This window comes from Marmota flaviventris, chromosome 8 (assembly GCF_047511675.1).
Source record: "Marmota flaviventris isolate mMarFla1 chromosome 8, mMarFla1.hap1, whole genome shotgun sequence".
In the NCBI taxonomy this organism is placed as follows: domain Eukaryota; kingdom Metazoa; phylum Chordata; class Mammalia; order Rodentia; family Sciuridae; genus Marmota; species Marmota flaviventris.
The window spans coordinates 53517409-53532049 of NC_092505.1; the positions used below are offsets into that span (position 1 = coordinate 53517409).

The window sequence follows — 14641 nt, forward strand, 5'->3', positions numbered from 1 at the left end:
ATTCTCTCAAGGAAGGTAAACCATTTTACATGTGTGAGAGAGAAGTTAATTCATTATACTCAAGGGATATCTCATGGCATTGGCACTTTTAATCTGAGTCATAGCTAATAAAGGCCATATACAAATGTGCCAAAAGTTGCATGATCCAGACCAAAGTTTCTCTATAGAAGTGGCTATGACTTTGTTTCTACCAGCCTGCTTGACTGTCAAATGAGTAGATTTTTTTAAATATTTTATTAGTTGTTGATGGACTTTTATTTATTTATATGTGGTGCTGAGAATCGAACCCAGTGCCTCACACATGCTAGGCAAGCACTCTACCACTGAGCCACAACTCCAGCCCCTCAAATTACTAGTTTTAAAAGATTTATTCTTTATTTTTATCTTTACAGCAGTTATGTACTGAATTTAGGCATAATTTCTTATTGTTGTTTCTTAGCCAGGCTTAGAATTTGAGTTCATTTCAACTTCTGAGATTATTTTATAATCTTTTTGTTTTCTGTCTGGTTCTCCAAGAATTCCCAAATATAATTAATGATCCCAATGTGATTTCAACTAATTATTTTATAGTGTCCTAAAATGCAAGTCATGTAGATTTATAGTTTCAATAAAAGTATATTAAAAGTCATCCTTTTAACAGTTTCCTGCCTTCTGGCTTTAGTTTCTTTCACAGGTGAGTTGCATGGTATCAGTTGCTGTTTCTGGAGGTAGAGAACATTTGCTGACCTTCAGCATCATTTGTTTTGGCTCCTCCTTCTTATCCAATAAAGCTAGCTGCCCATTAACTTTCCTTTATTCTTTAAAATGTTAAATTTCTAGTCTGTATCCTATGAATAATTCTTTTAAATTTTTAAAAATATTTTTTCCTTTATCTAGAATAATTTTTGCCTTTAAATGTTTTTTCTACTTATACCATTGGTATTTCAGCCAGTCTTCATTTAGCTAACTTTCTCCTTCCTAGCTCATATCTTTGAAAATAACAGTAGTCTTTTTGTTTCCATCTAAAGTATCCAGCTTTTGCCTCATTTGCCTGTTGATTCCTTTTTATTAATTCCTATTACTCTTGTTTTAAATTTATTAAAGTTTCCATTTTTTTTCAACACCTAAAATATAGATTATATACATCTATAATCTTGATGAACATGTTGTTTCTGCCTCAGTCAAGAGCAAAGCTTCTTGTTGGCTTTTTTTTTTGGGGGGGGGGGGCGGTACCTGGAATTGAACCCAGAGGCGCTTCACAACTGAGCCACATCCCCAGCCTCCCCGCATCCCCACACACACCTTTTTTGGGGGGTGACAGAGTCTCACTAAATTGCTGAGGCTGGCCTTGACCTTGCAATCTTCCTGCCTCAGCCTCCCGAGTCACTGAGATTACAGGTATGCCACCATGCCTTGCAAGCCCAGCTTGCTTTTTAAATCTTAACATTTAAATCTTGACTCTCAGCCCATAAATATCAAACTAAGGAATCATTACCAGAAAATTGTCTCTAAATCTGTCCAAGAATATTCTCAACTGCATGGCTCTTTCCTTGTCATTGTTGTTTGCAATTAAAATTCTGTCATCATTTATTTTATCTGACCCAAATTCAACTAGAGATATGAGATTTTTGAAACTATTGAGCCCTGGGTAGGGTGGGAGGGAGCAGATATGTGTGTGTGTGTTAGTTTTAAAGTCATTTTGGTTTAGAAATGCCTAATATACCATAAAGTTATGTTTAAATTTAATTAGATGTCAAGACTTCTTGATTCTGCTCTCCTGCCAAACCTTCAACATCTTTAACCCAGCCATTGAATATGTTTTTTATCTTAAGTTCCCTTTTTTTTTTACGTAAACTTTATACCGTTTTAGCTAGTTCCTCCTCCTTTTTACAGTACTGTTCTTCAATGAATTGAAATCAAATACTATTCTAGAAAAGACATCATCTTGTAAACACATTTGTTTCTAATTGAATGAAGAATCCTGTTTCCTGTTTTCCAAAAGATTAAATATTATTCTCCAGAGGAAAAAGTATTTTAGAAATTATTCCAGAGAATTGCTATTAGAAAATAAAATTTTATTCTTTCCCATATATTTTGTACCTTATAGTGATGACTTCTCAGTCTTTGGAAATACCTGTTATTTTTAGATAATACTTTACATAAACACAAAAAGTTTGACTGGGGTTGTATGTAGCTCAGTGGTAGAGTGCTTGCCTAGCACATGTGCAGGACTAGGTTCGATCCTCAGCACCACATAAAAAATAAATAAATAAGTAAAATAAAGGTATTGTGTCTGTCTACAACTAAAAAAATATATATTTTTTTAAAATAATGTACGAGATTAATTCTTTTCACTTAATTTTCATTCTAAGACTTAAATTTGAAGGAGAGTTGCATGGGTTTTTGGTTTTGGGTTTTTTTTAATATAGTCCCAAAGTTAACATAAATGTGGAAAGTTTGTCTTCTTGAATAATAATTATTGCTGTGTCTTTCTCCACAGAGTGATGACAGATCTACTGCCTTATCAAGTTCACCTACAACAGAAACAGGTAATAGACACAAAAGTACAGTTAACCATATCAAGATCTAATTCTTAACCAGAATTTTCTTGAACAAGTTGATTAGTTAGAGAACTGACTTCTTTTTCTGAGACAGAAATCAGACACAAATTGAAAACTTTCTAAACATTTCCCACTTTTTAATTCAACTGGTTATTCAACTACTTAGCCATTTGATGAGAACAAATGAGCTTGAGCCAGCAGGGCTATAGATTTGCAAGAGGGTATGTTCAGTATACTAGCATTTTTCTGTATTTATTGATATACCAAAAATAACATGAGAATTAAAAACCCTTCTCTAAGGATTACTTTTCTATGCCAGATTTTTCGTTAGTAAACAGAATTCTTAACAAGCATGGTGGCACACACCTGAAATGCCAGCAACTCAGAAGGCTGAGGCAGGAGGATCACAAGTACCAGGCCAGCCTCAGCAACTTATTGAGAACCTGTCTTAAAATAAAAAAATAAATAAAAAGGGCTCGGGATGTAGCTTAGTGATAGAGCACTCTTTGGTTCAATCCTAAGTACAAAAAAAAAAAAAGTATCATTTTATATCATATTGCCATGTTTGATTTTTTCTGTATGTACTACTTACTGAACTTTTGTGACTGTGACATGTACATCTACATTATATTTAATTTGCTTTCCATCTTTCGTTTCATTTTGCTTTTCCATACTGATTTAGTTCATCATTCCCCTGCATATTCTTTTCCTGCTACCATCCAGAGAAATCAACCCCTGCGCCCTGAAAGTTTCCTTTTCCGAGCAGCTGTCAGGGCAGAAACAAATAAAGGTAGGTGATAGTGATTTTGAAAATGGGGCAGGATAGGGTTCGGGCTGGAAAGTTGCTTTATACAAGACATAAACTGTAACATCTTTTAAACTTATATACCAAAAGCTTTAAACTCTGCAGATACCTGTGATTAAATCTGTTTTGATTAAAAAGTTGCTTAGAATCACTTAAAAGCAAGCATTTTTATGTTTTTTGATTTAGGGGGGTTGGGGTACTAAGATGGCCTGGAGCTTGAAATCCTCCTATCTTAGCCTCCTGAGTAGCTGGGATTACAGGTATGCACTGCCACATCCAGCTAAATAAGTTTTGAATATTTGAACAAATAAAATCCTCTTCAGTTAGAGGATATAGCTTCTTCTCCCTGACCCCTTTGATACTGGGGATGGAGCCCAGGGACACTTTCCCACTAAGCTATATTCCCAGCTCTTTCGATTTTTTATTTTGAGACAGGGTCTCACTACATTCCTGAGGCTGGACTTTAAACTTGCAAGACTCCTGCCTCAGCCTCCTGAGTCACTAGGATTAGAGGGATGTGCCACCGTACCCAGCTGCAATGCGCTTTTTCAGATTTTTCTGTATTGATAAACTGTCAAACATTTGTATACTCCATGACCATAAACCAACAATTTTGAGAAATATGCACACAGGTATACCGAAAATATGTCCAAAAATATTCACAGCAGTATTATTCAAAATAGCCCCAAATACAATGTCCATCAGTAGAATGGATAATAAATTGTGGTATAGCTAAACATTGGCATATACCGTAAAGGTCATGAAAATGAACAAATAACTCTGAACGTCAACATGGATAAATCTCATCATGTTAATCAAAAGAAGCCAGACCACAAAAGCATACAATATGATTTAATTTATAGAAAGTTCAAAAATGAGAAAACTAATCTATGGCTTTTGAAGTCAGCATACTGGTAACCTTTAGGTACTGATAGGCAGAGCATGCAAAAGGGCTTTTGGGCATAAGTAATGTTTCATTTACTAATTAATTAATATCTCTAAGGATATTAATTGTTTCACTTTCTGAGGAAAATTATTAATCTCTGCTATTTGTATAATTTTCTGTATATGTATTTTTTTTTCAATGATAACATTTTTGGGCTCAAATACAGTAGTTAAGCCAAATGAGTAATCATTATCATGTATATTTGAAATTTTCCATAATAAAAACATTTTTAAAAATTCAATCCAGAAAGCAGAAAATGATGTCCTTGCAAGGACATTGTCATCAGACAGATGTATTTTCTTAGCATTGGTTTTCTATCTAACATGTTAGTATTTTTCTAGGCCATGCTTCACCTCTCCCATCTTCTGCACCTACCACTGATTCTACAGATCCCATATCAAGGCAGAGAGAAGAAGAGCTGAAATTAATAGAACAACTACGAAAAGTGTGTATATTATCTTTGAATTGCACTTTTTCCGTGATATTACTATAATCCATAATCCCATAATTACTTGTTCATAGAATTGGTAGATATCTATTGTGGCTGTGTTTTGTGATAAATGTAAAAGAAATTATGCTACTGAAGAAATTCTTTTCAACTTTTTACTGAAAAAATTGAGATGGGTTATTCTTAGCCCTATGCATTTGAAATTATTTTCATTTCCTTTCTGCTTCATATTATAACAAAATCTTATACTAATAATTTATACGAACATACACATATACATATACACTTATGTGATAAGAGGTTAGCTATTTTATTTTGAAATCGAAAGAGAATCCAGTCTTTGTTTTCTTTTTATTCAGAAAATGGTATATGAATTTCTGTTGTATTTGGCACTGTGGCCTAGCTGCTGTATGTATGTACATGTATGATCTCCTTATTTCCTTTTTATCTTGATTTCCAACTAAGTGTATTCCATTGTAACTCCATTATGTCTTATTTGTTAATCAATCTTCAATTACTGTATTACATGTTTTCCTATTCTGTTAGCATATAGAGTACCGACTAAAAGTATCTCTGCCTTGTGATCTTGGAGCAGCTCTAACTGATGGTGTTGTTCTTTGCCATTTGGCCAATCATGTGCGTCCTCGATCTGTCCCAAGCATTCATGTTCCCTCACCAGCTGTGGTAAGTATATAATGCTAAAAAGCAGTGGCTGTTTATCAGACATTCATTAAGCATAGTGTTAGTCATTTTGCTGAAGTTAGGGATGCAAAGGGTCCAGTCCCTGCCTTCTTGATTTCACTTCTAAAGAAAAATAGACATGTTAACAATAATTTTTAGTAATCTAATAAATGTAAGATGTATACTATGAAGATACAAAAAAGAACCAGTTAACTGCCTAGAGAGTTCGGGGAGGCCTTCCTAGAAGAGGTGAAATTTGAACTAATTTCTTGAAGTATGAGTAGGAATTTGCCAGCAATACAGAGAAAGAGAAGGCATTCTGGGCACAGTATTCCTAGATTCAAAAGCTAAAGAAGTGGGCTAAAAAATGTAGCTCTGTGGAAAAGCACTTGCCTAGCACGCACAAGGGAATCTCTAGCATTACGGGAGCTGGGGATAGGAGAGCTAAAGAAGGTCATGACGTATTCAAGGAATTGTTAAATTGTTCAGAATAAATCATACACTGAGTATGGCAGGAGTTGAAGAAGAGAGCTGAGCCCTTATGAAACATGTGAAGGAATTAGAAGTTTATCTTAGGGGAGATATTGGGGAAACACTGAAAGAATTTTTTCCATATTTTACATATTTACACATATGTAACAAAATCTTATAATAATAATAATAATAATAATAAATTTTTCCATATTTTACATATTTATACACCCTGATTATACATAATGGTGGTATTTATTGTTATATATTTGTCCATGTATATAATATAGCAATATAATTTTGGTAATTCCATTCCCCAGTATTTCTCCTTTCCTTCCCCTCCTCCTTCCCCCTGATTCCTTTTGTCTACTCTTATTGATCTCCCTTCTATTCATAAGCTCCACCCACCACTTTCTTTTCCATTATTCTCTCTAGTTTCCACATATGAGAGAAAACATGTGACCCTTAACTTCTTGAGTTTGGTTTATTTCACTTAACATAATGTTCTCAAGTTCCCTCCATTTTTCTGCCAAAGACATAATTTCACACTTTTCTTTATGGCAGAATAAAACTCCATTATGTATATATACTACATTTTTGTTATTCATTCATTAATGAACACCTAAGCTGGTTCCACAGTTTGGCTATTGTGAATTCTGCTATTATAAACATGGATATGCATGTATCTCTATAATATTTTGACTTTAATTTTTTAGGATAAATACTGAGGAGTGGTATAGCTAGGTTATATGATGGTTCCATTCCTAGTCTTTTGATGAACTTTCAATTGATTTCCATAGTGGTTGTACTAATTTACAATCCTACCAACAGTGTAAATATGTTCCTTTTTCTCCACATTCTCTCCAGCATTTGTTATTGTTTGTATTCTTGATAGCTGCCGTTCTAACTGGAGTAATAGGAAATCTAAGTGTAGTTTTCATTTGCATTTCCCTAATTGCTAAAGATGTTTTTTTCATATATTTAGTGACCATTTGTATTTCTTCTTTTGAGAAGTTTTTTTGTTTTTGTTAGGGGTTTTTTGTTTTTGTTTTTGTTTTTTATTTATATGCGACAGCAGAATGGATTACAATTCTTATTACATATATAGAGCAAAATTTTTCATATCTCTGGTTGTATATAAAGTATATTCACACCAATTCATGTCTTTATACATGTACTTTGGATAATAATGTCCATCACATTCCACTATCATTTCTAACCCCTCCCTTTCCCTCCCACCCCTCTGCCCTATTAGAGTTCGCTATTCCTCCCATGCTCCCTCTCCCACTATGAATCAGTCTCCTTATATCAGAGAAAATATTCAGCATTTGGTTTTTTGGGATTGGCTAACTTCACTTAGCATTATCTTCTCTATTTCCATCCATTTACCTGCAAAAGTCATGATTTCATTCTCTTTTATTGCTGAGTAATATTCTTGTGTATATATGCCACATTTTTAATCCATTCATCTATTGAAGGGCATCTAGGTTGTTCCACAGTTTAGCTGTTGTGAATTGTGCTGCTATAAACATTGATATGGCTATGTCCCTGTAGTATGCTGTTTTTAAGTCCTTTGGGTATAGACTAAGGAGAGGGATAGCTGGGTCAAATGGTTTTGGTTTTGTTGTTCTATTTTGGATTTGGTTTTGAGTGGGTTGTTTGGTTTGGGTTTTCATATTTTTTAATTTTTTAAAAAAAAATATTAGTGTAAAGTTATTTTGGATAGTAATCCTCTATCAGAAGAATAAGTAGCAAAGATTTTCTTCCATCCAATAGGTTCTTTCTTCACATTGTTTCCTTTGGCTATGAAGGAGCTTTTTTAATTTAATGTCATCCCATCTTTATTTATTCTCGACATTATTTTCTGAGCTTTGGAAGTCCTACTGAGAAAGTCATTGCCTGGTCAGGTGCAATGGCACATGCCTGTAATCCCAGCAGCTCAAGAAGCTGAGGCAAGAAGATTGTGAGTTCAAAACCAGCCTCAGAAACTTAGCAAGGTCCTAAGTATCTCAGTAAGACCCTGTCTCTAAATAAAATACAAGAAAGGGCTTGGGGATATGGCACAATGGTTAAGAGCCCCTGGGTTAAATCTGGGTACCAAAGAAAGAAAGAAAGTCAATGCCTGCACTTATGTGTTGGAGTGTGGACCTTATATTTTCTTCTAGGAGAACTAAGACCAGTGTCTGGTCTTGTTCCTAGGTCTTTGATCCTTTTTGAGTTGGCATTTGTATAGCATGAGATAGGGATCTAGACTCATTCTTCTGTATATGGAAAACCACTTTTCCAAGCACCATTTGTTTGAAAAAGCTGTCTTTTCTCCAGTATATATTTTTTCTTAAGTTGTCGACAGACCTTTATTTTATTTATTTATATTCAGTGCTGAGAATTGAACCCAGTGCCTCACACATGCCACGCAAGTGTGCTACCCCTGAGCCTCAGCCTTAGCCCCTCCAGTGTATGTTTTGACACCTTTGTCAGATGACTGAATCTCTTTTTTTTTTTGATTTTTTTTTTATTCGTTGTTCAAAACATTACAAAGCTCTTGACATATCATATTTCATACATTTGATTCAAGTGGGTTATGAACTCCCATTTTTACCCCATATACAGATTGCAGAATCACATCGGTTACACACCCACGTTTTTACATATTGCCATACTAGTGACTGTTGCATTCTGCTATCTTTCCTATCCTCTACTATCCCCTCTCTCCTCCCCTCCCATCTTCTCTCTCTACCCCATCTACTGTAATTCATTTCTCTCCCTTGATTTTTTTCCCCTTTCCCCTCACATCCTCTTATATGCAATTTTGTATAACAATGAGGGTCTCCTTCCATTTCCATGCAATTTCCCTTCTCTCTCCCTTTCCCTCCCACCTCTCGTCCCTGTTTAATGTCAGTCTTTTTCTCATGCTCTTCCTCCCTGCTCTGTTTTTAGTTGCTCTCCTTATATCAAAGAAGACATTTGGCATTTGTTTTTTAGGGATTGGCTAGCTTCACTTAGCATAATCTGCTCTAATGCCATCCATTTCCCTGCAAATTCCATGATTTTGTCATTTTTTAGTGCTGAGTAATACTCCATCGTGTATAAATGCCACATTTTTTAATCCATTCATCTATTGAAGGGCATCTAAGTTGGTTCCACAGTCTAGCTATTGTGAATTGTGCTGCTATGAACATCGATGTAGCAGTATCCCTATAGTACTCTCTTTTAAGGTCTTCAGGGAATAGTCCGAGAAGGGCAATAGCTGGGTCAAATGGTGGTTCCATTCCCAGCTTTCCCAGGAATCTCCATACTGCTTTCCAAATTGGCCGCACCAATTTGCAGTCCCACCAGCAATGTACAAGTGTACCCTTTTCCCCACATCCTAGCCAGCACTTGTTGTTGTTTGACTTCATAATGGCTGCCAATCTTACTGGAGTGAGATGGTATCTTAGGGTGGTTTTGATTTGCATTTCTCTGACTGCTAGAGATGGTGAGCATTTTTTCATGTACTTGTTGATTGATTGTATATCCTCCTCTGAGAAGTGTCTGTTCAAGTCCTTGGCCCATTTGTTGATTGGGTTATTTGTTTTCTTATTGTTTAATTTTTTGAGTTCTTTGTATACTCTGGATATTAGGGCTCTATCTGAAGTGTGAGGAGTAAAGATTTGTTCCCAGGATGTAGGCTCTCTATTTACCTCTCTTATTGTTTCTCTTGCTGAGAAAAAAACTTTTTAGTTTGAGTAAGTCCCATTTGTTGATTCTTGTTTTTAACTCTTGTGCTATGGGTGTCCTATTAAGGAATTTGGAGCCCAACCCCACAGTATGTAGATCGGAGCCAACTTTTTCTTCTATCAGACGCAGAGTCTCTGATTTGATATCAAGCTCCTTGATCCATTTTGTGTTAACATTTGTGCATGGTGAGAGAAAGGGATTCAGTTTCATTTTGTTGCATATGGATTTCCAGTTTTCCCAGCACCATTTGTTGAAGATGCTATCCTTTCTCCATTGCATGCTTTTAGCCCCTTTATCAAATATAAGATAGTTATAATTTTGTGGATTGGTCTCTGTGCAGATGACTGAATCTCTATGGATTTGTCTCTGTGTCTTCTGTTTCATTGGTCTGTGTCTATTTTCATGCCAGTACCATTCAGTTTTTGTTACTATAACCATAGTATAATTTGAAGTCATTGCTTTTTTTTTTTTTCAGTTATATATGGACACAATATCTTTATTTTTATGTGGTGGTGAGGATCAAATCCAGGGCCTCATACCTGTGAAGCAGGCACTCTACCACTGAGCTATAGCTTCAGCCCTGAAGTCATTGCTTTTTTGGTTTAGAATTGCTTTGGCTATTCTGAATCTTTTGCCTTCCATGAGTTTTAATGCTTTATTTTCTAGTTTCATAAAGAAAGTCATTGATATTTTGGTGGGGATTGCATTGAATCTGATATTGCTTTGGTAATATGGCAATTTTAACAATCTTAATTCTGCCTATCCATGAACATTGGTGGTCTTCCATCTTGTGTCTTCTTCAGTGTTCTATACTTTTCATTGTAGAGTCTTTCACCTCCTTGGTTAGATTTATTCCTAGGTATTTTTTTTTTCAATGCCATTGTGAATGGAGATGTTTTCCTGAATTCATTTTATTTATTTGTTTGTTTGTTTGTTTGTTTATAGCTGTAGATGGACACAATACCTTTATTTACTTATTTATTTTTATGTTGTGCTGAGGATTAAACCCAGTACCTCATGCATGCTAGGCAAGCACTCTACTACTTAGCTACAACTTCAGCCCCTGAATTCATTCTGAACAGATTCCTTATTCGTATATAGGAAAATCACTGATTTTTGTATGTTGATTTTTGTAACCTCCTACTTGGCTAAATTGGTTTATTAGTTCCAGCAATCTTCTGGTGGAGTATTTTGGAAATCTAAGTATAGGATCATATCCTCTGCAAACAATGATAATTTGACTTCTTTTCTTTTTTTAATCACTTTTATTTCCTTTTCTTGCCTAATTTCTCTGGCAAGAATTCCTAGCACTATATTGAATAGGAGTGGTGAGAGTGGATATATGTGTCTTGTTCCGGATTTTAAAGGAAGTGCTTTCAGTTTTTTCCCATGTATTATGAGGTTGGCTTTGGGTTTTTCATATATAGTCTTTATGATGTTGACGGACATTCCTTCTATCCCTGCTTTTTTCAGTGTTTTTAGCATGAATTAGGGCTGATGTGAAGGATTTTTGTGCATCTATTGATATGACTATGATTTTTGTCCTTAATTCTATTTATGTTTTCTTTGGATGCTTATCAGCTCTGGATATTAGTGTCAAAATGACAACCAACAAAAGAAACAGCAGGCTTTGGGTTGATATACCCCTCCTTTTTTTCCTTCAACTTTTTATTACAAAATTTTAGCCCAGAAGTTCTGCTGTGCTGTTTCAACAGTAGGATAACTATAGATAATGATAGAGAGACAGACCCTGGGTTCAATCCTCAGCACCACATAAAAATATATGAACAAAATAAAGGTATTGTGTCTCAACTACAACTTAAAAGTAAATGTTTAAAAAAAATGTTTAAACCTTCAGAAAAGTTGAAAGTATAATATAGTGAACACTTAAAATCTTCATGTAGATCTGACATTTATTCAGTTTTGCTGTATTTGCTTTATCTGTGTGTGTCTTTAAACTGCACCAATTAAGAGATGCAGGTCTCATAACTTTTTACCTTTCAAATATTCCAGAGAATGGTCCTGGTCCACCTTTCCTTTTCCCATAGCTGATAGCCAATGACTGACATAGGACTGAGTCCTCCTATTTCAAGATGAGAGAACAATTCACTTCTGAGCTTCCCATGGGATCATGTTGAAGCTGAGAAGGAGGTAGCTATGAGCCATTAGCAGCCAACAAGATGGGAAAGGTTGGGGGTAAGGATGGATGTACAGACTAGTAGGGGAACACCAGGTGTCAGCATCCACCATAGGTAAATTGAAATTTCTACATTTGCTCTAAGGCTATCTTTCATAGCTGCTACCTCATTCCCCCCTCCATTAAAGCAAGAGAGAGACACACACACAGGATATAATCAAGGTTCACATTGCATTTATTTGATTGTATTTTCACCCTATTTTGATGACTTTTAATGAATATACCTGCATTTTTAGTAGCTTAGCAGTGTTTACCTTTTCAAAGGTTTGCCCTCTTGTCATTTTCTAGTTGGTTGGTTTGTTATTTAGCAGGCAGTTCCTTGTAAATTCTTTGTTCAGATTGCAGTTGTATCAGAACTATAGATTTCTACATCTAGACATTCATTTTACTACTTTTCCAGATGCAAATCCTTAATCCTTCTCTAGGACTTTGTATTCTTTTAATTACAAAAAAAAAAAAAAAAAAACAACCTTTTTTTAAGTTATAAATAGACATAATACCTTTATTTTTATTTATTTATTTTTATGTGGTACTTAGGATCAAACCCAGTGCCTCACACATGCTAGGCAAGTGCTCTGCCACTTAGCTACAGACCCAGTTCCTAAAACTTCTTTAACAAAGTCCCAGGTCTGATATGGCCCTTTTTTGTCCAGCACATCCAAAAATAGAGTTATACATTTCTTCTAAGGAAAATAGGTAGCTTCTTTTTGTTTAATGACTCTGAGAGCAGGTGTTCAGTTCTCTATAGATAAAGCAAAGCAGTACTACCAAACTAAACTATACTCCCAATGAATTAAAAACCTCCCCATTGGTCCTATAGGTAATGACTAAGAAAACAATGGCAATGCCAGTAAGGGAAGAAGTGTTTGTTCATACTTTCTGTTCTTCCCAGTTTCTGTCAACTGCATTAAGAAAAAAATTTTATTCTTTAATTAAAAATAAAAAGGACAAAGGTTTCCCTCTTCATTTTCAGGGGAAATACTATCAAGGAGTTAATGTAGTAAGTAGAATTTGAAAGAGTGACTGAGCCTCTTTACTTTGACTGCCAGAACACAGTGTTTTCAAGAATGTAATATATATATAATGAGAAAATAAAAGTATTTTATAAATATTTAACTTCTCCAAGAAATAAAATACATGGACCTTCTCCTTAGACAAAGAAATAAGGGTCTAAGATGAGATGAGAACACTTAGAAATGGCCAGTGGAATCAACAACAAAACGTACTCATTTATTGAGCGCATGTCAGAGCCAGGCATCCTGCCAGGCACAAAAGGTACAGACACAGTTATAAGTGGTTAATTCTCTCAAGGACTTTAATTTCTCTTTTTTAAGATTAAAAAAAAAAAAAGAGGTCTTTTATCAAATAGCTTTTTTTGGCAAGTAAATTGTTTATTGGGAATTTTTACTTATTTATTTTTGAGGCAGGATGTTGTTTTGCCAGGCTGGCCTTGAACTCCTGAGCTCAAGGGATCCTCCTGACTCAGCTTCCCAAGTAGCTGGGTCTGCAGGTGCCTACAACTATGCTCAGCTAGTAGGGAATCTTTCTAGATAATAAAGGATATATATAGTTAAGAAGACACATAAAATTTCCCAAATGGAAAAATCTGGGGGTGAAGGAATGGAGTTGGATTTAGCCAGATGAGAATTGTCCACTATTTTAATTAAAAACAAAAACAAGCAAACAACCCTCTTTCAAACTGTGATAACTGTGATCATGATTACTAAGAATAAATCAATATTGCTTTTATGAAATTCCAATTATAGAAACAGTTTTCAGCATAAATATTTACACTTATTTTTCCTTCATATACATTTTCCTTCCTCATAGTAGACAGTTTCTTCCCTTATTTTGTTCTTAAAACCACCAGCAAGATTTGTAGTATACTTTCTTAGAATAATTTTTGTGATGAGAATATAAAATTAAAAACCAAATACGAATTAAAACTGCAGCAGTTTTTTATTGCTACATTCATACATGTTAATTTCTTATAATTCTTTGAGAGCTAGCTAATTTCAGTGTATGTACAACTTGAAAAAGAGTTTCTTGATATAGTACACAAATCAGTTTCTTTCCCCAAATTCAAAAAATGAATTTCTCATTATAAAGGGAGGTTTTATATCAAGCATTGTAAAAGAATTCAGATAGATGATGAACTTATTTATGGGCAGATAAAGATTGTGTGCTGTCGTTCTGATTTGGAGAGAGGAAAATAAATCAGAAAGTCATGTGTCTATAACTTTTAAGTGTTTGCAACCATTTAAGTTCTAATTCATCTTTCTTGTTATCTTGGGAAGTTCAAGATGTTTGATAAAATGCTGTTTAGTTGTTCGGTAGGTGTAGGTGTTAAGGAGTATGATTCACATTCTTAGAGGTATGCTGTTAAACCATATCAAAAACCATTACAGCTGGGCCTGGGCACGTGCTTGTAATCCTAGCAGCTCAAGAGGCAGTAGGATCGCAAGTTCAAAGCCAGCCTCAGCAAAAGTGAGGCGCTAAGCAACTTATCAAGACCCTGTCTCTAAATAAAATAACAAAATAGGGCTGAGGATGTGGCTTAGTGGTCAGGTGCCCCTGAGTTCAATCTCCAGTACCATGATGGAAGAGCTCACTGAATGAACCATAAAATAGGAAGACAACCTGAGAAAAAAATCGGAATCAGCCAGGTATGATGGCTCACACCTATCATCCCAGCAGCTCAGGAAGCTGAGGCAGGAGGATCACAGGTTTAAAGCCAGCCTCACCAATTTAGTGAGGCCCTAAGCAATAAAATATAAAAAGAGCTGGGGATGTGGCATTCTTTGAAGAAAACCCATATATTTACAGATGAAACCTT

General features: G+C 35.1%; 1 protein-coding gene and 1 non-coding gene across 11 annotated transcripts in view; both read left to right on the forward strand.

Annotated features, from left to right (window-relative positions):
• The window catches only part of Lrch3 (leucine rich repeats and calponin homology domain containing 3), a 126469-nt gene that overhangs the window by 98857 nt on the left and 12971 nt on the right, over positions 1-14641 (forward strand). For 7 of the 10 annotated variants that reach the window (XM_071615232.1, XM_071615234.1, XM_071615233.1 and 4 more), the window contains 4 exons: positions 2480-2528; positions 3223-3330; positions 4633-4736; positions 5286-5423. In XM_071615232.1, coding sequence (XP_071471333.1) covers positions 2480-2528; positions 3223-3330; positions 4633-4736; positions 5286-5423 — 399 coding nt within the window. The remainder of the gene's footprint in view (positions 1-2479; positions 2529-3222; positions 3331-4632; positions 4737-5285; positions 5424-14641) is intronic. The other 3 variants (XM_071615236.1, XM_071615238.1, XM_071615240.1) reach the window with 1 other exon arrangement.
• Positions 13949-14005, forward strand: LOC114093408 (small nucleolar RNA SNORD43). The gene has a single exon (XR_003582890.1). It is a non-coding gene; the product is annotated as a small nucleolar RNA SNORD43 (small nucleolar RNA).